Source organism: Diplotaxodon limnothrissa, linkage group LG13 (assembly GCF_057381915.1).
Source record: "Diplotaxodon limnothrissa isolate DT_005_m linkage group LG13, D_limnothrissa_male_GT1.1, whole genome shotgun sequence".
NCBI lineage: Eukaryota > Metazoa > Chordata > Actinopteri > Cichliformes > Cichlidae > Diplotaxodon > Diplotaxodon limnothrissa.
Window position 1 is genome coordinate 16,127,617 of NC_140608.1, and position 25,046 is coordinate 16,152,662.

The window sequence follows — 25,046 nt, forward strand, 5'->3', positions numbered from 1 at the left end:
AATCATGTTAATTAAAGGTTTGTAAATAAGAAAATATTAACACAAAAACTGTGTAATCAGTCTGCGCTGAGAAATATTGAGGTAAATGGGAAACCACATTTCTTGAGACTTACGAATTATTGTAAAATATCATACATGACAAAAATGAATTTGCATGCGTTCATCATAGATTTCGACACAAATCGTGATTAACAGTGCCAGAAAATGTGTTAATTTACGAGGAAAAAAATTATCTGTATTTTTTTTATGCTACTGAAGTTCTGTTGAAGTGTGGGCATGCTCTCAGGTGAGGAAGCTTATACTGTTAATTAAAATATACACACAAGCATTCCAGTCTAACCAAATTGGGGTTGTCCTGTCGGCAGCAAACGTGAAATGCTTGAAAAGTTTCTTATCACTTCACTTGAGCAAAAGAATTTCACTCTCCATTGTCTGCCAGAGAGGCTAATTATTTTATCACCAAAATTTTAATTAGCTGAATCTCAGCGTTGTCCATGGAGCTACAAAGCTTGATAGAGCCAACAGTGTGTGTGTGTGTGTGTGTGTGTGTCTGAGGCTTTTCATATTAAAAAACTATGCTTCTGCTGGAAGAGTAAAGGATGAATAAGAAAATGTTCCTTACGCTGCTTTAAAAAAAATGTCTGAATAACAATCTGAAATGCATTTTGGGAATGCCCATATTAATGTCGAGCCGATATCACAAGGCAGACCTCTCTGATTCTAGTTTCTACAAACAGTAGCATCAGAGAAAGTGATGAAAGGCTTGTGCAAAGATACCAGGATTATCAATAAATTAAACTACTCCAGATCTGCTTGCACAATGCCTGAGATCTGAATTTTACAGCCGTAAAGCGGAATTGAGGGGGTTAAACATGACAGAGACTGAATTTAGTTCATGGCTCATGATTAATTACTGCAACTACAGAATAGAGAACTCAGCGGTGTTAACAGTGTATAACACCAATAGCAAAATTATGGGTTTAACTCACATTTTAGTCTGTTATTAATGACTAAGCAGCTCTTTTCCAATGAACTCCAAGACTGTCAGTTATTTCTATCCCACCCCTCTCATTTCCTCGCTGCATTGAGTAAAACAAATTACAGACAGGAAAATTAAAACGTGGCAGGCGATTTGTCGCAAAGATAGTTTGTTATTGCGTCCATTGAGAATTGATAATTGCCAAGGTGACCCGCGATCTCCTTTATTAACAAGGACAAATCTCTCTATGCTGACTGTTCAGGGGATCTTTCAATGAATGACTTGGTTTTTTTGTATGAAATGAGTTAAAGTGATACGCATCAGTCATCTATCTTTTAATTTATATATTTATAGACTAACACATGAAAAAAAAGGTTAAATTATTATGTGATCATTAGTTTTTTTCAAAATTCTAATTTTATATTTATACACATACACACAACTGAACATATAACAAGACATTACACTGGCTGTTTTACTTATAAAACATAATGTGGAACTGCAAGGCAAGAGGAAAGATCTAACAACTGGTAAGATGAAGCACTGGGCCCCAAATCATTAAGTTTGGCTTCCAACCTGCTGTTTAACATGATGCTTTTAAGTCAGGAGTAGTTGTCAATCCACAGTGTGGGGGTATGGAATATTTACATAGCCAGAGAAGGGGGTTTGTGGGAGTCTAAGGCCTAGTTGGAACCACATTCAAAGAAAATGGATAAAGGCCCCGAGGAATCATGCAGTGCCGCATTGTCTCTGATGGGGGGGAAAAAAACAAAAAAACCAGGAACACTGCTGGGGAAAAATACCTTGATTTAAAATTCAGTTCCAAACCCAGGCATGGAAAAGCAAATAGAGGTGCGAGTGGAATGTAAAGCAGAGCTGTATGCACCAGACTGCCATAGTTTAGGTCACACATGCATGACAGGCTCTACATATATTTTTTTCCTGAATATTAAACTCCAGCAATAGAAATAGTGCCTGTTGATTCTTTTCCAGGCAAGACTGCCCTGCAATCATATACAAAGCTCATATACATTTTTAACACTTTATTTCTAATTATTTAATAATAATTCCAAATTATGCATGGTTTAAATGAGGAACGGTTTTAATATATTATTTAGCTCCTTTTTTGTTAACAGGTAACTCTGTAGCTGTGAGATTTGGACTGGTTTGGTGGAGAGCAGTGTCATTTATCTGAAAAAGAAAATTCCTTTGACTGGAAAGCAGAATAGTATATTCAACATAAAAAAAAACCCTAGCAGAGAAAGTAATCAAAGATGCTGGGAAAAAAATAGACGAGTCATCCTGGGAATTATACAATACTCTTGATGTATGATTACCTTTTTTTGTGGTTGCTTGAGATAGAAGCCGCTGATGATACAAAAGACTGGCTTTTAAAAGTTCCAATAAAATGGAAAAATTTGAAAAAGTTTTTATACCTAGTTCATAATTATCTAAAATACAGTGTGTGCATTTCAACAATAAATACCATAAATATGATCAAAATGGTCTAAATCCCATTACTCAATAGTCTGGTGTTTATATATCAAAATTACACACAATTAGACCATTACTGGTTCCTGAACCCATCCATTTTTGCTCAGCCCTCCCATCATATTAAACCTGCAATTTTCAGAGTGGAAATGTAGCATGTCTGTGCTGGTGGCTATAGTGGATTTATTTTTAAGAAACAAGCAATATCCATTACAATGTTTTTCTGGGCGCACTTTAGGCCCCTTAGTACCATCTGGGGATCCTTTACCATGCCAGTCCTTTAAGGGCCACAGTGTATGGATTTTCTGATGCTGATTCCAGCAGGACATTATGTCTTGTCACAAAGCTCAAATGACCTCAAACTGGTTTCTTCAACACTGTAATCAAATTGCTTACAAGGTTACCAGATCTCACTTCAATAGAGCACATTTGGGATGTGTGGGAATGATCATCTCATCATAGATATGCAGCAGACAAACCTTCAGCAGCTTTACTACGCTATCAAGTCAATGTGGCCCAAACTCTCTGGGGAATGTTTTCAGCACTGTGTTGAATCTTTGTCAGAAATATGTAATGCAGTTGAGTAAGGAGAGTTCTGTTTGAGGAACTGAACATGATTTATTGAGATAGAGAAATTAATCAGTGTATTTTTCAATAAGACTCCCGTGGCCCATCATGGCAGAACATAATCCCAGTGGTAATGGGATTTAGAACAGGACCCCTTTGGAGTCTAGATACCAGTGGTGAAGATGAAGACTGAGACTTGGATGGAGCTCTTAGTGACTTGAGTGAGGTGGAGATAGGGAGGAGGAGGGTTGCACGAAAGAGTCTGAAAGGGAGAATGATGGAGAGCCCAGATTTAAACCACACAAAGGCACGGCTGATTGGCTCAAAGAAGGCTGGCAAGAAGATGATTGGACTAGAGTAATGATGCCAGTATTAAGACTGACAGCGTGGGAAACTGGTAGTGATGTAAAGAACAGACAAGCAGCTGAACACCCAGGAAAGCAAGCGGATGAGTGATTATAGATCTTCCTTATTGAACTTATGCATAGGCTTCATTTCTGAAGGCAAAAGCAGGCCCAATATGCAGTAGTACCAGTAAGGTGTACCTAATAAAGTGTCCAGTAACTGTATTAAAACACAGTGTTTTTGACCATCAACTAATAATCACACAACACACACTAATCCAATTCTGAAAGTCTAGCATTTCAAATGGATCAGCAACTTTAAAAACACTTTAAAAAATCCCCAAACGTTACCCATGTAGTACTGTTTACTCCTCACAGCACTCATACAGTAACTTTGTTTCTTTGATTTCCACTACCTACAAAAATAACTGTGTGTTATCAATGGTACATTCAATAATTCTGATCATGTTCAAGGTTCAGTTATGCTTTCAGGGCTTTTAGCTGAAAACAAGCAGTGGTAAGGGTTAAAAGCATGGGAGTCATTCCTGCTAAAGATGAGATCATATCACTCCTAAAAAGCATTTTCACTCTGCTGACTGACTTTTAGATCTCCCGGATTTCTGTGAAGACAGCCTGGAAACACCATAGGAGGCAGACCTTGGCCTAATGTCTCTGAGCAGAGACATTTCAAGACTTTGTTCTTACCCTGGATGGTATCAGAGTGCACTATGTCAGTACACCATAGAGTTCACCTCATTAATCACGCAAGGTTATTCTAAAGTGAGGTTTTAAGTTGAGAGAGCATGTCTCTGCAAATAAGGTAGTAAAGAGTCTGTGAAAAACATCAGAAATACATTTTCCCTTGTAAAAGTAATGAAGAATATTTAAACTTTAATGTTTGAAGCCTGTTAAATGCTTTACACACATTAAAATTTTGATAGAAGTGGACCTCTGATACCTTCCTTTGTTCATTCTGTGTTTAAAAGATAATTTCCTCATGACAAATTTTAGATGATAAAGAATTAATTGAGGGAACTTCTCGCTGCATATTGCAATAAATGCAAATATGAGTGGTGTTATTTACACTGTTGCCTGTGTTTGTGAGGAAAACATGGATTAAGGGAGAAAAAAACATAAAACGATATAATGGCATTGTTTTTCACAGCACTGTGTTTGTGAAAACACAACATTTTCTAACGGCATCAAAAATTTAATTAGCACGCTAGCAAACTAAATGTGGTTAATAATGCATTGTTATTGACTAGCAAAGATCATGTGTGCTCAGGAGTCAAAGGGCCTTTTCATGGGGGACTCATTTTAATACACTGATTGCAAGCGACTGTGCGGTCTTAAAAATGCTCTAACTATGCATCTTTTTTTACAGGCATTGATTAGCTCATATGGTTAACATACATTTCCCTTTGCGCCCACTTGAAGTGTTTATCGTTGCCATACAAGAAGTGTAAGAACTGCCCTCAGCACTTAACCCCATCCAGACTCCAGCACTCTGCAATTTCTGCACCAGTTTTTAATTAAACATGAAGAAAAATGGGAAAACAGCCCTTGAAGGGATGCACTCACACTTTAATTTGTTAATAGAGTTGTACATCATTAGGGTAATGATTGCACTGAACCATAAGACACAAGCCTGTATACACTGATAGTGACATCCAGTAGACATGATGCATAAAAAAGCAAAAAAACCTAAACAACCAAAACCATTACCACTAGCATGAATCTTTAATGCAAATACAGCAGTTTATGAATGCATCAGGTGGTCACACATGAAATGTTTGTGGACGCTCACAATCTTACGGTATGTGTAGATATGTTCACAGGAGTCATTGGCATGGCCGTGCCTCTTTGACCACACTCTTTGTGAGTTGAAGTTGCAAGAAAAAGAAAGCTTTTTCAAAGGTTCACAAGAAAAATTCGACAAGATTGTAAGTCAACATGAATGCAGTCTGCTCACTGAGACTCTACAAAGAACAGCAGTGTTGAATGGAAATGTCATTTGCTTAGCAGGTATTTCATAAAAGACGAAAACAAAGCACTAGCAAGGCAGCATTTTGACACAATAATGCACCAAATTTTCTTGTCTTTTTCAACACTTTGACATGGGATAAATATTTGAGAGAAGCACAAAACCACCAGCAATTCTCCTTGTGGACATTCTGAGCATGTGTGCAAAATTTCATCCAGTAGTTGTTGAGCCATATGACTCAAAACCACAGATGTTAACCTCCCACTGGCATTAGAGGGAAAAGTCACAAGATCAACAACGTTCATTGCTTGGGGAGCTTTTATGCCTGGGTAAATTTAGATGCCAGTCTATTCAGTAGGTTTCAAGTTTTCACTTTGTAAGTGACCTGTGTATAATTCTAGATAAAAACTCACTTAAGCAATTAAAAATTCGCTAGAGGTCCTAAAGGTCAGAGGAACTGGAAAGCCAAAATCATTCTCTGGAGGACAAGTAATGTCAGTACATTTCAATGGTTAAGATATTTCAGCCTGTGTTCAAGTGGTTATCCTCCTACCGCTCTCATTTCCATGCTACTTTTGTGGCATAAAAAACAAACAAAACAAAAACAGAGTGACATCTTTGGTAACAGCAATCATTAAACCTAACTAGCTGTGTGTAACGGAGAAGATTAGCTGTAGCACTTCTGCATGGCAATTTGTGGAAGAAAATGTAGCAGTGCAGAAAACAGCAGTGGAAATAAAACAAAAGAAAATACTCCAGAATCTGGCAGAAATGCACAACTTCTGTAATGACAAATGGTGTAATAGCTTCTTCCACAACAGCACAGGAGGACGCACAAAAGAACTGAGCACTTCAAGAAAAACTTCCCTCAGATACGCTCATTTGGGGTTTACCAATACGTCATCCAGCTGAGATTCCTACAGGGAGGAGCCCATTATCACTGTGCAGACAGAAGTAACATATGGACTCCCTCGTCGTGATTGAGTTGAGCTGAAAGTCTGAATACATTTCACTGGTGTCTAGAGAATTCACCCTATATGCCTGCATATGTTTATGCACTGCACCATACTGTATGAATTGGTAGGTACACTGAAAACTGGAACCAAACATGTTTCTGTCGCTGATTCAATTTATATATATATTTGTATCCACTCACATGCTAATCATAAAGGTTGATTCACATCAATAAACTGATATTATCACATGATCAAAAGGCTGATGTTTATCACACTGCATTTTGCAACGGCCATGAAATGAAATGCAGCCATAATATCAGAGAGATATACTGTTCGGCACACGCGCACGCCCACAAGTGTTAGTGTAGATTTCAGTCACACAAACACACACACAAACAGGAGCAGGTGATAATAGGGCTATTCTATATGCGGAGTCATGAATAATTCAAATTCCATGTGCTCAAACAGACTCGAGTTGACTGAATAATATGACAGATTCCGCAACTGCTATTAGATGAAAAAAAATATCACAAATGTTTTGGAGATTCTAGCAGAGGATAAACTGCCGTGCTGCATGTGCAACTACTACACTTGCTGAATGCAAATCCAAGACATTCAAAAAGAAAATTCAAGAAAAATTCAAAAAAATTCAAAAGCTTAAATTGTTATCACACAGTGCAGCACAATCTTTCACTCTTGAGCTGACTGCTTACTTGGGCCACAATTTCTGGACTCACATTCCCTCATGAATGTAATCTTAAATGTAGTAAATGTAATCTTTTCTTCTTGTTGCAGTGACAACAATGCAACCACAGAGCATACCAGCTGGACTCTGGAAATGTCCTTGCAGAGGAGAGTGATGGCTGCATTCCTGGAGCTTGGCAATTGGCCTCCTCGTGAGTCAGTGGAGAGATACTTATTGTGTTTTCATTGTTCAATAAGGCTTTGCATGAATTTCTCCCACCTCTTGGCGTACTGAGCCAAAAGCTCCCTAAACACCCAAGTCTTCATTATGGCCGTGGAAAGTGGGCTGACTCGAGGTCACCCCTGATGTTCCACTGGCTGCCTGGGGAAGACTGGAATTAGAAAGCTTCTAGTCACAGGCCACAGAAACCAACAGGACTCCAAACTCCTTTATAAGTTTGGCAACCGATTAACAATGTTGTAAACGCTGTGTGGGATAGGATGCTGGAGATACAAACAAGTCCTTTCACAACGCTGCTGCTCTGTGTGGTTCTGTAGCATTCTTTTGGAAAGGCTGGCTTAGAAACACTTCAGATTGAAACTTCCTGGAAATAAATAAACAAACAGCTTCTTCATGCAGCATCTGCTCAGATGGAACGCATTCAGTCAGGGCCTGAAAGAGACGGCCAGGCTAATGAGAGTTAACTATTCGCAGTAAAATGATTAGAGCAGCTGACCAAACTCTCCAAGAAAAAAGAAATCACAAAATAAAACTACACCAAACAGTTGTTTCTGTCTGGACTTACCAATTGAATGTCATCCTTTTTGAATATGCAAATAACCCAAATATGCAAATGAATTGAGCTCCAAGCTATGTGAAAGTCATGCACAATCATTTCTCCATCCATCCAAGCTCTACCCGCTTGTGTCCTGTGGAGAGTGGTGGTTGGCTGGAGCCTATCCCAGCTGGCATTGGGCGAGAGGCGGAGTAGACCCTGGACAACTATCCAGCCCGTGGCATGGCTAAAACAAAGACAGCCATTCCGTTACCATACATTTTCTTTTAAGCACATGATCAGGTCTGTGCTTAGCCTTTGTATGGGATACTGATAAAGAAAAGGCACATATGAAAACAAAACCCTTCCTCCACCTTCATTTGGAGGGGCGGTGTGATCAGCAGGTGATTTGGATCACCCTGAAGCTCCCTATCCCCATTCCATTACAATTCCATTCTTCCCATGAGTTCAGCCAGTGGGAGATGAAGACTATTGCAGAACCATTTGTGCCTCATTGTCAGCGGCCAGCTGATGAAGCCTGGAGCATTTAGTTCACTACTGATGATTGAATGAATGCACATTTAGACTGTAAGAAAAAAAAACGTTTGAAAGAGTTCAGGGAAAACATTAAGGCGGTCTGTGCAAGCACTCCCCCGAGAAAGCAGAATAAAGTGAAAGAAAAACAGCAGCTTTAAAGTTGCACCTGTAAGGTGAAGACACCCCGGCACAACTTTCCACAGACGGCACAAGTTGCCCCATAAGCATTTGTTCTTCCAGCAGCGCGAATTCGGGCGAGCAGGAGGACGTGCAGGGTGCTGCACATCGACAAACTGTGAAGAAATCAAAACAGCGGCTGTCACCCATCAGGAGAGAAGGGAAAATTACCAAACACACCAGCGAGCTCTCAAGTCCCACTGATAGAGCGCTCAAGTAGCATTTATGATCACGTTATTCTCACACCCTCCTCTTATCCAGAAAAAAAAATGTAACAAAAATAAAAAAAATCCGTGAAATATTCCTGATTGGAGAAGGGCGCAGAAGCAAAGCGCAGTATTGTCTGAAGCACAACTGAGAGGGTCCAGTTCAGGGGGGGAAACCCTTTTGACTCGAATTAAAGGGAGGCTGTATGAGGGGAAAAAGAGAGAGAAAAAAGAAGGAAAGAAAGAAGGAAAGAAAGAGGGGAGGAGGAGGAGGAGGGCAGGGAAGAAAGTGGTGGCGGTGCCAGACGCAGCGGCAGTAAGAAGCGTACGTACGTGCTTTATCTTAGCGGCTGAGTGTGACGTGATATTGCAGCCTGCTCCTGGAGCTCTGCAAGCACCAAGCAAAGCGCGTCTATTTCTCTCTGTGTTGTAACTCACTGACCCCCCAACATCTCACATCCACCCACTACGGATCTTTTTTTCTTTTTCTTTTCCCTATTCACCCCCTTTTTGCGGAGAGGGGGGGTCGGTGCGCGACTTGATGGAGAAAACATTTCGGTGGGAAATAGAGACGTGGAGTCTGCCGAATTAATTTATGGTAAATACTGTAAGAATTGCTCTCGTCGTCACTCCAAGAATTTCTTCCCCTCTGTCTCTCCTGGTCTTTCTCCTTTCTTCTTCTTCTTCTTCTTCTTCTTCTCCTCTCTCTCTCTTTTTCTCGGTGGCTGTCGTGTGTTGTTGCGCTCCGTTTTGATGGGAAAAACCCAGAAGAAGGAGACGGGGGGATATGTGCGGGCAGACCGGAGTGTAACGCATTTTATTTTCATCCATTGAACCATCTTGTTGCGCCGGACTTCTATTGTCGGGAATGGGGAGTATTGATTCACTGGAGGGCTGCAGAATTTATTTATAAAGGATGTGGTCAAGTATGTGGAAAAAATAGCCATAGCTTCCGCAGTGTAAGGTAAGACATTATTATTATTATTATTATTATTATTATTATTATTATTATTATTATTATTATTATTATTATGAGATGAAGGTCTTCGAGCAAGTGCAATGGCAATTTTCATATGTCATCTGTCAGTTAAAGTTTAGCCTCCCTCTCTCAAACATTTGCCCCGTATATTCATCACGATGGTTTTGGAGCGTTCATCCGCTCACATTAGTCCAGGGTGCTTAACAGAGGAATTTTAAGAGCTGATCTCTCTCTTAAGAGCCAAAAATCACTTTAAAGTGCCGAGCCTCGAAGTGACACTGCATGAGATGTAGCCCGTGGCCGACGTGTCTCTATATTCAGATTTCCTCTCGAGTCTAAATTGCTCTTAGAAGCCCGGCAATAAAATCAGCGTCTCTTGACCGATTTCTCGTCTCCAGAATACTGATTTTATTTTTCTCGTCTAGCCCTGGTCGTGAATCTTGTGGAAGGACGTGAAATCATGTGAATTTATCGCGGCAGAAAGATGATCCAACTCAGCACCGCTTCCACAAATCCTTATATAACGCACATATAATTCTGGGGTAATGTGACGGGCGTGATTCACGATTCAAAGAGAAAGAAGTTGAAGACATATGCGCAAATGGATCTATTATGTGAAAACTGGTAGCCCATCTCTAGCCTACTTGCGACTTGAACGCCCACACAGACACACACGCAACACACAGTTCGAGACACGCGCGCGCATACACAGACACACAGGCGCACACGTACACACACCCTCGCGCGCATTCTGCTGTGACACTGCTCACAGCTGCATTGCCTGTAGGATTAAAGCAATCAGGACATCGCATTGCATTCTCTCTCTCTCTCTCCCCCCCCCACACACACATGTAGATCCGCACACGCACACATGCAAGCTCAGACATACAACACACACACACACACACACACACACACACACACAGTCTCTTTATCAAATTGCATTGTCAAATATGCCTGAAATTCAGAGACATGCAGGTGGTGTGGAAGAGGCGACAGTTCGCAGTGACCGAGCACACGCCAGGACATAACCCCCCTCCAAATAAATAATAATAAAAATATATATAACGTCAGTTTGTCTTCCTCATATTATCTAACTGTCCCGTGAGCAAACATTCACAGAGAACATAGCTTCATGTGCAAAGATACTGGTTACTGCGTAAAATGAGCAGTTGCACATTTTCCACAACTCGCGTGGACTGCGCTGATTTACAAAGGCTGCCACTTTCGCCGTTTCTTCCTTTTTGTCACCAGATTTTCTAAATAGCTACATTTGTATATCTCCGGGGATTGTGCCGTACCGAATACGACCCAATTAATAAGTCTAAATGACTCACATTATTGCACCCACCTCCCTAAATAAAAATAAATAAATAAATAATAGCCGAAGCAACCACAAGGTGGCAATGCTTGCACAAAGTATAGTGATGAAGGATGGAGATGCAAAACACATGTTGCTGAGGTTTACCTGTGTGTCTTTTTGCCCCCCTTCTTATCATGGCAGGATGTAATAAGAACTATGTAAGCTCGTTAGTCAGACTTGGTAGTGATAATCTATCATGTGTTTATGTGCCCTGCTTTAACACCCCTTTGTGTAATCCTCTTCATCTTTCCCTGCAGGCCAAATGACATAGGATGAAGGCTGTTCGAAACCTGTTGATTTATATATTTTCCACCTATCTTCTGGTTATGTTTGGATTAACTGGTGCCCAAGATTATTGGTGTTCCACTCTGGTCAAGGGGGTCATTTATGGATCATATTCAGTGACTGAAATGTTTCCCAAGAACTATACAAACTGTACATGGACGCTGGAGAACCCTGACCCTACCAAATACAGCATCTACCTGAAGCTATACAAGCGAGACTTGAGCTGCTCTGAATACTCTTTGCTTGCTTATCAGTTTGACCATTACTCACATGAAAAGATCAATGAACTGCTGAGAGTCAACGAGTCTATAGTGTATTTGTGTGATTCAAAGAATATTTACGTATTTTTGCTGTATGACAAGAATTTTGTTCAGCTACGGAGAGTTTTCCCTTATGATTACAATGGATTGACGCCACAGAAGCTGGATGAGGAGGAGAAGTCTATTGTGGAGTTTCTAGTGTTGAACAAGGCCAGCCCTAGCCAATTTGGATGTCAAGTGCTTTGTACATGGCTGGAAAATTGCCTGAAATTAGAAAAAGGGACAGTGGAGACATGTGGGATTGTGTACACGAAATGCACATGTCCTCAGCATTTAGGCGATGGAGAATCAGAGAGCATGCTCATGCTCAACAACGTGGTTTTACCCTTGAATCCACAAACGGAGGGTTGCTTGTCACCCCAACTACAAGCCGGGCAGATCTGCAATCTGACCGCAGAAGTTAAACGGCCTCCTAAAGAAGGTGAGTATCCTGTCATCTTTCTTCTTTATGCTGAAATAGTTGTATATGGAATTAAGTATGCATAGAGAAGATAGCAATCATGTCAAATAAATGTGCACGTCAGTCACTCCTACCTCTGCCCTAATTGCATGTTTGAAGTGTGATGGCCCATGAAACAAAGAGCACACATAGATATATCTAGTGTAGTTGGCTCAGAAATGAGTCAACTTCAAGATAAAAATAAAAGAAGAAGATGAAGGAATAAAAGGGGAAAAAAGCTGCCGGGGGAGTTGGGTGTAGTAAAGACCACACCAGCACAAACCAAACCATCTAAAAAGGGGGTCTTTCATTTGGTTGGACTGAATTCAAAATGCACTATCATTGCTGTGAATTTTAAAATGGCTGTTTTTGTACACATAAGCAGAGTTAAAATGGCTGCAAATCCAAAGATAATTTTTTTTGTGTGTATATACATTTATGTCAGTGTCATCCATACAAAGACCAGCAGCGGTCAATACGGACACATCCTTCATTTTTATTGGCATGCAGCCTGTATGGCAAATGGAACGATTGGGATCATAGATGCAGCAGTGTCCAATTGGAGCACAATGCTCAAGCAATGCAACACATAAAGCTTGTGGATGAGATGTAAGAGTTAAGGATTGTTTAGCTTTGCAGAAAATACGGGAATGTATTTAGGTTATTTAATTTTAAAAACGAGCTTTTTCTTCTTTTCTTTCAAAGCTGTTCTAGAGGGATACTACTTTTGCAGTGCTGCCATAGAGCAATGCAACGTGTTTTCACTGTTTGTTGGAAATGAGCAATAACAATATACAGAGGAAAGACAGCATTTTCAGTTGACATGTAATTCACTAATGTGCATACATGCATCAAGCACCCATGCATGCACAAACCACCTATTCATCCACACACATTGAAAAGTAGATAAGCGAATTATTATTTATGATAAGGGCTGTTATTTCTCTGTGTATTCGTGTTATCACTTAGTAGGGGGAGTTTTTTTCTTTTTTTAATCTTTTGTTGTTGTGTTTTTTTTCTCGCCTACTGCGAAGAAAGCCATTCTCGACACATAACTGCTCGCATTTTAACAGATAGCAGAGAACCGTCCCACCTTGAGGAATACGCTACATACTTCAGGGAAGGGAGGGGTGTTCATCAAGGCACAATGAACCAAAAATAATGAATCAACCTTTTTTGGAGGGGGATGTGGGGAAATAATGATTGCAGGAATGTTATGGAGCTAGTTCCCTGTGGCAAGTACCAAAATAACAGTTGCTATAATAACACCCTGGATAACAGGTGGCAGTTATCTTATCACAAAGAAGAGACAAATATTGATTGCAGTAGTTCAGCTGTTCAGTTGACTGGAGATGAGCGCTGCTATGTGCCACGTCACATTTCCAGGCACGTTTTTCAAACGCACATATGTGGAATTTGTTTATCGTAAGATGCATCAGCACCACAGCATTCAAGATATTTATATGGCTTTTGTAAGAATTACTCTAGCTCTAGATTTCCATGTGATTTTTAAGGTGGCTAACCTCCATCAAGTTGGATGACAAACCCATTTCGAGAATAGTTTAGCTACTGCTTCTCTAGAGCCCCTAAGCCATAATGCATACACCATCTGAAGAAAATTACCATTAACAATCCAGCCCCCTCACACACACAGTCAAATAGCATGTGGAGTAACAACAGTAAGTATGACTCAGCTGTGTATTTTGTCAGGTAATTTCATCATTTAGTAAATCTTACATTTGTGTCATAAATATTACCGGGAAGCGTTATGCTTCTTTTCACAGAAAATTCCCTGCTCTAAAATAACATTTGACATTTTTCTATCAGCATGTTAATAACAGCTTAAGAGCACAGATTATTTTTTTTCTCTCTCTCTCAGAAGATTTTCCACAAGCTTCTATTTATAGGGTTGGTTGATGGGAGGTTTGAATAAATCCGTTTTCATCTGGATAACGGGGAGATCACCACTGGGTTTTAAAAGAGCACTGCGTCTCCTGTGGCATCGTGGTGACAGAGTGGGTATTCCTGATGAAGAATAAAGCATTACAAACAGTCGACAAGAGCTCTATTTGATAAAATCACGTGTCTTTGATCTTCAGTTCCTGGTAGCGGGTGGCTTCGGAGCACATCAAAGAAAAGCAGGGCCGGAGGTTGTGTACTCCAGCCATGCCACAGAAACACCCCACCGGCGTTTCGCACAGACTGGGGGGTAACAGCAATTTGAAAGTTGATGCTCTTGATTATTTAAGGTGATTATTCAGGGGGGGAAGCAGATCCCATTCGGTGACATTTTGAAAGCCACAGCAATAACAATGAAATCCAGATGTACTACTCTGATGACTCATTTATGCAGTTTTATTTTTATCACATTCTCCCGTTGCATGAATAAAAGTTGTAAAAGGCAGCACAGTGGTGCAGTAGCACTCACAGCATGACAGATTTAATTTTGGGGTCTGTTTTTTTTTTTTTTTTTTTTTTTGTGGGATTCCTAACACCTTCCACACAATCAAAATTAAGTCGGCTCAAGGCTCCCAGTTGCTCGTAGGTGAATACTCAACTGACTGTGTTCCCTCTTTGTGAGTTCCTGGATGTGTTTTTTTTTTTCGCTATCAGCCCAATGAATAGTCGAGAGTGACTCCAGCTAATGTGACTCTGAATTTCAGAGCGCACAAATATAAAACTGCTTTAAGTAAAACCTTGGCAGAAAATGTCTCACACCTTCTATTCTGTCACAATTTGAAAGCATGTGCAAAAAGAGGCTTTCAGCAACCAGACAGCCAGAACAGCGCAACATTTTAAGACAGTTTTCTTACCCAGTTGTCCCCCCACCCCCCACCCATACACACACACACACACACACACACACACACACACACACACTTTTCAGCCACGTTCTCTGCAAATACTGGTACTTCCATGCAAGCGGCTCTGTTCAAAGAAACCAAGTTTCACTTGGCTTCACAAACGCGGTCACATGGCATTGTCTTGTCTGATCTTTGGCTGAGGACAGATATATTATTCTCTTCCCTCATTTGGTTTAAAGTTGCCAGTTTTCAAGGGTCAGGGTCAAGGGGTGTCACTGTCTGAGAGGGATGTGCTTTGTCATGTTTATGTCAAAATGCCTCACTGTTACATGGAAACAAAACAACTCTACAAAAAACCCCTTCCTTCCTTAAATCACTGTCACTGAAACGCACCGTAGCGTTACACAGTCATCATTTAGAAATGAAAGGGGAAATCTGACTTTTCTCATCCAAACACGGTTTCGATTTGTCAGATAATCTGCCAGGTATGTTAGTTCATCTTACTCCTCTTTCCATGCCTCCTTTTTCTGTGGCGTGATTGAATTTTAGGTAATAGCGAATAAATCTGCCAAATGTGACTGTGGCAATAAGAAGCTTTATGCAGATAAGGGTTAATAATTAGTTTCAAACTTGATAATGCAACACAAAAAAATGAATCTCGTGTCGAAGATTTCGATTAATATTTAATGAGTCCACACAAACTAGGTCTTCAGATTCATTGTAATCACAATAAGTAGGTTAGAAATGTCTTGATTCTCTTTTTTTCCGCGCATGAACATTGATTTGATTCTTTCATGCAATATGCAATATGAATAAACTACATAAATTCTTTAGATGCGTTCTCAGGCTGCTCTTTACAAAGGATAATTTAAGTCGAAGGACAGGGGTTTTACATTTCAGAGGGAGAAAAAACTCTTTAAGACTATGTACAAATGCTTATTTGATGATTACAACTTTTGATGACACAGGCCGCGTGCAATGTGGGAAATGGCAATAGGATTTATTGGCAAATGAAATGTGTGTGAAGCGTTATAACGCACTGTCACCCGCCAAAGTCCTGAGCACTGCAGCAGCTCAGCCTCGCTGGCTCACATAGTGAGGCCTTTTATTCACTTTGGATCTCAGTCAAGTCACTCAGTAGTCACACTGCATTATGCTCACCCCCATTGTTCAGTACACTTGGAGGCCATTTTAGTTCCAATTCAGTGAAGGAGAGAGCTCAGATCAACAGCACAGAATCTGTTTTTATCTGAGACATGCATTATTTGTCTCAAATATTTCATGTGCCAATTCCCCCTGAAATTCTGGGCTCAATTACTGCACCTTTTAGGATTTTTTCGAGTTCCAGCCTGTGCCAGTTGTAATTTTTAGAAACTGTATTGTGTCCTTTTCTCTCTCTCTCTCTCTTTCTCTCTTTTTTACATGTGTCTGCTGTTCCAATTCTTCAGCATCCCTCTTACTAATGTAGTTAAGTGGGCATAGGAATAATACAGGAAAGTTGTCATGGATTGACAAGGTCAACACTGAAGAATTACTATGAAAGAGCCAGCCATCTTCTTTGTCCATTAACCGTCTATTAAATTTTGCCTATTCAAAAAAGAAGAGATAATGCTGGTTGTGGAATGATTACATTTTATGCTCTAATCAGTTACACAGCTTTGGGTCAATTTCAGTCGGTTTTGTGAAACACACGGGAAACTAATAAAATGTGGTCAGACATTATATCCAAAATTACTTCAGGATCCACGAGTCTGGGATTCCCAGGCATAGATAATGGAGTTTGGAGGTGACTGAGCAGCTCCCCTCTGTGCGTGGCACTTAAATATACATATATAAACTTTACATTGCTTAAATCGTCCAGGTGGTGGCTACTTCCAGATATAAAAGTTCATGAGGCTCTATGGGGACTGTTAAGTCATTTTACACGATGGCAGAACCACAAAAACTGTTGTTACATTTAAAGGTCTTCTTAAACCACTCACGCCGTCACGCATGGATGCAAATGAGCTCTTTGGAAACACAAAAGTCTCTGTTTTACATGGGATACAATTTGATGATAAAGTATAAGGTCCAACATACGAGGCTGACCCTAATGTCATTGAGTGATAGATAATACCAAATAGCACCGTCATAATAATAATAGGAGATTCAAACACGATCCACACGTTTTCACAGTTAACACACATAATTTAGCTGTAGAAGCTACTTTTGAGTTAATTAGTGTTAAGATTGTGCTTTCAATCAATCATCCTGACAGTTTTTTTTATATCTGGAGCTACTTTATATTAACCGTACGCTGTAGGCTGGGCTGAGATTCTAGATATGATAACCTGGCAGCGAGGTGGATGCAGACCAGCTGTGAATATTGTTGTTCATTTGACATGGATTGGTGATCTCAGTCTTGAGCCTCTTTTTCGGCAGCATGACAATTGGGAGTCAGACTGATAACTCCTCCTCTATATGCCCAGACTGTGCACTGCCAACTGCGGCAGAGTAAATTAAAGCCTTGTGTTGTCAAAACTGCTCTGACGTCAGTAAACAGTATACAGTAAATCCAGGAAAACCTGAAATACAATTTAAAAAGTGAGGATATGATTTATTGCATTACGTCTAGAAAACATTACACAGCAAGAACATACCCTCATACACCCCCCCCCCCCCTCCAAAAAACCACACTGCAAATTATCTCATGATTAATATGTATTAATGTGTAACATGTATGCATTAAAACTAAATAAGAAGTAAAAGAATATTGCCTTTATGAGCTTTATAATATAATACATTATATTATTAGTTAATTTTGCAGCTGGTTGCACGCTGTTTCATTGTACAACTTGCTTTTTATATATATAGCTTGGTATTTTTAACAAATGGCGTTTTCATCTAAATACATCATATTTATTGGCTACATTTATATTTCTTAAAATGTAAAAAAAAAGAAAGAAAATTCACAAAAAACTGAAACATAAAACTTGACAATATTTTCCTGTGAACTAAACTACTGAGTAGCAACAATTCAAAGTGCTTCAAAAAAATCACATGTAACATACAGTGTAACACATTACAAAATTACACTTGGAAGCTAAGTTCCTTAAATTTGTCCAAACAGGTCCAAATCGTGCATCTACCGAGGGTTAATCTCCAACCTCTTTGCAATGTCATGTAAATGACAGCTTCCCCTTTTCAACTTTACAGCCAGCAATGGACACCACTGCAATTAAATTTGCGAGAAACAGTTGTTGCCTATAATAAAGCCATATTGCAGCAGGAATTGCAATCAGAGTAATGGCTCATGCAGTGTTGTAGCCTGTCTAATTCTCTAATGTTTGGCAGCCACACCCCCTAAAATCTGCAGTGTTTCACTAGCAAAATTCTGCATAAGAAATGAAGAAACGTGCATGTCTGATTTATTAGTGTGTGTATCCCACCTGTAAACTCGCTCCTTGCTATGAATTCCAAACGGTGGAACATTTGTGTGCTCATATATCCACGCTGCACCAGCTCCCACAACTACTCATAAATTCTTCTTGAAATGTCACACATTTGCCTGTTTAGAATTCAAGTTCCCATTCAACTCTTTGAGCTTTCCTATTAAATAAAAATAATGCAAAGTGACAAATATAAACCTCAGCCACGTTGTAGGCTGTGAAAATGCTGAACTGAGGCTGGTTTGGTGCACCATTGACGTCACCAGTTAAGCCAGAAACCAATATTTCATTTTCATGCTGTTCATGCTTCCATCAATTAGCATCATGTCCATCAATTTAAAAGTAAATGTTTTGAGTATTTATGCATAATTTAAGATGTGTGCTCTAAAATCACTGTATTGGAAACACTGAAGCAACAGCAAGCATCAGAGGTTTTCAGCTCTTAGAGTCTGTCACTGCAAAAGCCTGTGAAAAACTGAAATGCGTAGGTTTTAGGTAAGGCAAACTTTTTTCAGATCTTTTCAGTGTTCCACTCCAAAGAATTCATTTTAAATCCCATCTTGCAGTACACTGCTGTTGCATGACTTTTGCCACAGTGTGCATGGCTGAAGCTGATACAGCTCTTTGTCAAAGCCTCCAAACAGTAAGCTACTGCAGTTTTTCATCTCCACACAACACATATTTATCATAGAAACATTTCCATTTGCAATCAGGTCTTGCTCGACATCACAGTGTATCAAGTCTCTATTTTGCAATTTATGAGTAGTAATAAGTGGACCAAAATCAAAGGACTACGCACTATTATGATCTTCTTTCCTTTGAAAAGGCTTCTTTATGAATGCAAACATAGCAAGTAATGAATATCTGTAAGAGAGGACGTCTGTCTCGTGTTTCTGTGATATAAATAAGATTTGTTTATTGCCATCTTATGTTTAATTCAGTACAATGACTCTGATTTCATGCTATAGCAAAATAAAATATTCCTGTAGTCACTTTCAGTGGAGCAAAGGTAACGCGCTGTACTTGATTTTATTTTATGTAACTAGAACGCCGTGTGAAATGAAGGTTTGGTATCTTTGTCTCACAGCAAATTGGAGCAATTCAGTACATTGTAAAAACAAATTTGGACAACAGCAATTTGGATTATCATATGACAACTTAATTTAGACTGCTACAGAGCCTCGGCAACTGCCCTATTCATCTTTCTAAGAAAACATGAACAACATTCACATGAGTCTGTTGCGGCTTTGCCCTGCAGTTGTGAGGCTGAGGCATGTCTTTGAAGCTCTTATTGCAAGTAAACATTGTGAAATGTCTTAAACATTTAAAAAAGAACCAATACTGTTGACGCTTGGAAAATCTTCTCATCCAGAGTTATCTCCTGGAAGAGGCAATAATTGGTTTTAACTTTGTGTTTTTGTGTCTTTTCTTTGCTGTCCCTATGCCTTGTTTGCTAATGTTTGCTTTGCTACTGCAGTTTACAGTTGTGCTGTATATGTCTGTACCCCCCCCCCCAACCCCGTTTTAAATCAATAAAATGTTGATCACAAAAAAAAAAAAAAGAACCAAATCATATTCTAACTTTTGTGTGGGCTGGCTTAATATGGTAAATTTTTTATCAAGCCCTTGTTGTATGGTGCCAGAGATTTTAATGGGAATTATGCACTGCTTTCAGCCTCTCAGTTGCATGCTTCTGCATTTCAACCCAGTTAGTTTTGGCCTGTCACTGGATAGCTATTTCAGCCCACAGAGGAGAGGCATTTGCATAAACATCCACCCACAAAACCTGGCAAATGAGTCTGTCACTCAAAAACACTGTCTATGTGGTAAAGTGGAGGCAAAATCCAATTTTTTTTCTCAAGGGGCTTCTTTAGCTGCTCTCACTGGCAGTCCCTCTGCAGGGTATGGCAAGTGTCCTCATGTAGCTGTAATGGATGTTGCTTTTAAACTTACACGGTATACTGTGATCTAGGGCAGCAAACACTGTACACTTAGACGCAGCATCACAACAATACAGTGTGTATTGTCATGTGTGCGATAATGTTGATAAAGCGGAAAATCTAAACTGAATGCAAGGACAAAATTCCTGCGTGCGGTTTGTTCATTTCTTCTATAGAAAGTTATGAACAAGGTTAATAAAATAATCTGCATTACTAATAGTGAAAGTTTTAGACAATGTATTTTTTGTTTGAAGAAAGTGGCATTTTTCTTGCAATATATATTATATATATTTTGTATATTATTTTAGGAAAATTAATAGTTATTGGAGATGTATGTCAATGAGAATGAGAATAAATGAATGAATCCCTTTTAACCATGAACAATTTAGAGTACAGTGCCACAAGAAGTGAAAAAGAACTTCAGGGATATCAAAACCTACATTTTGATCATGTTCGTTAGGCTATATAAAATATATTTCTTTGGATTTATTTTCAAGTGGCAGCATGAATACTTGGCAGATTCAGGATGTGACATTTCAGTGATGGACATCAAAGTAAGACAGCAGACATTTGCTTTCACTGACTGCATGTTTCCACGGAGCATTGTGGTTATTCAGTGCCACAGTGTAAGGAGCACTGTTATGTAACATACAATGAGATTCAGAAATTATCACTCTCACTTTTGTCCAATTGTCAGCTTGTCCACAGTTCTCTGTCCTTCACAGCATGATAGAAACTGAATTGCAGTGATTCTCTTGATAGTCGATCATAACTTAATAATAGTAGCCGGCCATGCAAGTCATGTAAGTCAACAAAGTGACACATGTTTTTGACATGATTTTGGCTTATCACACTTACAGCAAGTCACCTTGCTATTGGAATTTACCGGAAAATTATTAAGTGCCAATATTGGGGCAGGGATAGCTCGGTAGGTAGCGTGGTCACCCCCACGATCGGAAGGTCGGGGGTTTGAATCCACTGAACGGCTACACTGAGGTACCCCTGAGCAAGGTACCGTCCCCACACACTGCTCCCTGGGCGGCTGCCCACTGCTTCACTGAGTGAATAGGTTAAATGCAGACAGAGTAATTTGCCCACGGGGATCAATAAAGTATACATTATTATTGTTAAAAACAAAGGGATTTCAAATGATAATATGTAAAAAAAAAAAGTCTAAATAACTGATATGTTAGGGAAAAACTGCATGTCTTTATGTAATGTAATGCAATGCATATCCTTATTTTACAGAATTCGTGCCCTTATTAATCACATCATCCCAAATCCATTAAATGATTGCATGAAAAGAAAGGGTTTCTATTTTTCCTTGGGTGGAATCCAGCTTTCCTTCCTTCAGACAATAACAAGCTTAAATAGTAAGTAACTCCTAAGTCAGTGCCCATCGCTGTTTGGCTTATCGAGTTAGAAATATATGGACTTAATTTACAAGTCAGCTTTAAACCACATCCATGGCAAATCAGATCTGAGTAGAATTTCTGGACACTGTGCATGTCACAGCCTGCCTTTTTAAATCACATTTCAAACTATCCTTTTCACCACTGGCGACCAACATACAACACTGATGTCACATCCAGAGCAATGTTTTCTACAGTCATTGATCCAGAGCATGGTTAGCCTGCCAGCATTGCTGCACATCCTCAACTCATCTGTCACTGATGCTTTTTGGTGCAGTGGCAGAGTTCTGCATCACAATGGCACCACCGCAAGTGCACAGTAAAAAGGAAAAAAAAAGAAGTTACATGGCAAAATGTCCTGCGGATTTGATCAGATTGTCACCTGTAGGTGATGATGCAATATTGCATCAGATATTACTCTCAGCTATATATGTACACTCTGCAAGACCGCAATGATATATTGTTTGTGTCAGGATTGTAAATGGTAAACTTGTCAGTCTGTCTTCCATTTAAAATCCTACACTGAGGCAGCTTGTGGGCTTCTTATCACATTTCAGCTGTGACTGTAAAAAGGTTGAGAAAACATTTACATTTGATATTAGTTTAATTAATTACTTTGTTTATAATTTTAATTGTGATGCTAACAATCAATGTTAAATCCTTAGAAATAGGGTCAAAAATATGATATTCCATATGATACACTGTCTTCGAACATTAGTAGAGATTGCTAAAAAACATGAAGAGGGAAATGGGGCTGAAGATCTTACTCTGGTATGCCTGTTAACATACCTGGACACTCCTAAGCTCTCACTATGACAACCAACATAGATGCCATGGAAAAGAAGAATCATTCACTTCTAATAATATAAATAAACAAACAGTAAATAATAGCATGTGATGTGTATATATATATGTGTGTGTGAAGTATTATATTGAATTATATCTATATATTATATATTTATTTCTTTTTCATACCAAATCTATCACTTCTAATCAGTCACAAATAGCAGGGTGATTAGCGCTGGCTATAGACTGAAGAAGTTACACAAAACATATTTTTAGTTATCTAAAGGTCCGGAGAGAATATCTTTTGATTTTGCAACTGCCATAAATGAATTCTGCTTCATCTGTGGACATCAGTGCCATAGCCTACAATAGCTTTAGGGGTTTTAAGCAATTTTGTTTTCTTTTTAATTAATTTTTTTTAGGAAAACAAGTTTTGGATTGCTGCAGTGTCAAAGCTGTGCTAAAGCAGCTAACCTCAAGCCAACAATGGCAGTACTAACATGCTGATGTTTGGCAGATCCCTGCCTTAGGTTAGCATATTCACTAGCACAATGCAACGTGTATAAAAGCTTTATAGGTTAAAAAGACAGCAGAGAGATGGTTCCTTCTTAAAAGAAGAAGAAGAATATACCAGGTTTGCAGGTGGATGGGTGGTTGTGTTAGTATGATACTATGATGTAACTTTTAGGGAAAAAAGCTTATGTCATGCTCAGGTAAAGCGAGGTGAGGTAGAGAAAGCACAAAAATGATTCAAGTAATGAGTAATGAGCAGTTTCTTTGGGAGCTACTTATTTCAATTCCAAGAGATGTATGAATGAATCAGTACCTGCTTATCCATTAATAGAAAATCCGCTCAGTAATTTCCAGTCTGCTGTCCAATAATTACAGTACAAGATTCAGTCACTCCTCACCAACAACAGCACTATTTAAACTGTTATTATTGATCGCTCCTTCCTAAGTAACCGCTCACATTTTTATGTACTATTGTTGAGCGTTATCACAGATTTCTGTTGTGGTTGAAGAAAATGACTGCCAACTCAAATTTGTGCTCTCTGGTATCTGGGTTATTTGTACTGTTGTGTCATGAAAATATTACAAGTTTCCTGGTTTTGCCCATAAGCATAAACGCAGGTTATTTTCACTTGCTTAAATAAATGACCCATGTTGTCAATTTCCCTTAGGAGGCTGCTGCTTTTCTTTCTTTTATGCCTTAATGTAGCAGCACTCTGCAAAGTACTCAAATGACGGACCACTGTTCCTTTACAACAGAATGACACAATTCACCATAAGCATGCTTTTTAATCTCTAATTGTTAATTCACTCACAGTCTCCCTCCAGTGTCAATAGCAGCATCAGCGTGAGATCTCTTAACAAAATAATATGAGGAAATCGCACCCTACCAAATTAGTGAAAGTCTACTGCAGGGAGTCTTATCCATTGTGCCAATACACATGACACATCAGATGGTTAAATGCTCTCTGCAGTATTGTATTAAAGAGAAAGAGTTTCAGAGCACAGGAGTCATAATGAAATGTGACAGATAAATCAGAAGCACTTGGGAGATGGCTTCGGATTACTGAATCAATACTGTGGCACGACAGCTAGCCCAGACTTCCCAAACCTGCTCTGATTTACTAGCCTCCAGTAAAAGCCTTCAGTTGGGTTTGCGATTATTCATCTTCGGACACTGCTTGTGATTTCAGATTCTGCGCATTTTCCCACCACAACAAAAATCTAAATGCTGATCATTCTTAGAGAAAGCACATCTAAAAATTACAATTAAATTACAAAGTTCTACAACCCCAAATACTGCACGAATAACAACTTCTAAGATGCCACATTTTCATTTTTAAATATGAGTACCAGCTGGGAAGCTATCAGAAATGACGGGGTGCATTAGCACATAGTGACACTGCTCAAGAGGGGGGCAGTAGAACAGTGACTGTATGAAGCACCTTTCCCATGTGAAGCAGAAGATGGCTAGTGTGTCGCTATTTATTTATTTATTTTGGATGCAAAATCGCTGACAAAGTCAAGGCTGGATTTATATAACTCTATTCCCCTGTATGAACTATGCCAACAAATAAATAGCACAGAAAAGCTGAATAAACTCTGTCTTGCAGTGACGATCCCTCTATGAAATACTCTGAAGTGATGGCTGACACAGTTCATCTGTTATTAGAGTTTCATACAATCTCAACCAGTGCTGGATTATAAGAGAGGCGAACCATGCATACTGAATCAGTATCAGCATTCCTCCCTCTGAGAGTTTTCATTACTAGAAACTGAAGCCATGCTGTGGCCATAGTAACCGTTATTCATCCCATCATTGGGCACTCTGGTTATCTGAGTCACACAGCTGACATAAAGGAGATTCAGAAACTTTATGTTAATTTGTAAAAAGTACTTATATTTTAGAAAAAATTCCAATTAATGTAAAAAAAAACAAACCAAAACAACCCATATAAGTAACGTTAATACTTCATCATCTTTCATAAACTCATGATCGCATCTCTCATGCACATTCATCATCATTATTTTTGTTAACTGGCAGACACGACTAGAAGAAGGTCAAATTATTTAAGACAG

At 39.2% G+C, this 25,046-nt stretch overlaps 1 protein-coding gene across 3 annotated transcripts in view; it reads left to right on the forward strand.

The window, feature by feature from the left end:
- The first annotated feature begins 11,315 nt into the window (after positions 1-11,315).
- Positions 11,316-25,046, forward strand: part of adgrb3 (adhesion G protein-coupled receptor B3) — a 119,162-nt gene continuing 105,431 nt past the window's right edge. For all 3 annotated transcript variants that reach the window (XM_085369372.1, XM_085369374.1, XM_085369373.1), the window contains exon 1: positions 11,316-12,069. In XM_085369372.1, the coding sequence (XP_085225498.1) occupies positions 11,316-12,069 (754 nt within the window). The remainder of the gene's footprint in view (positions 12,070-25,046) is intronic.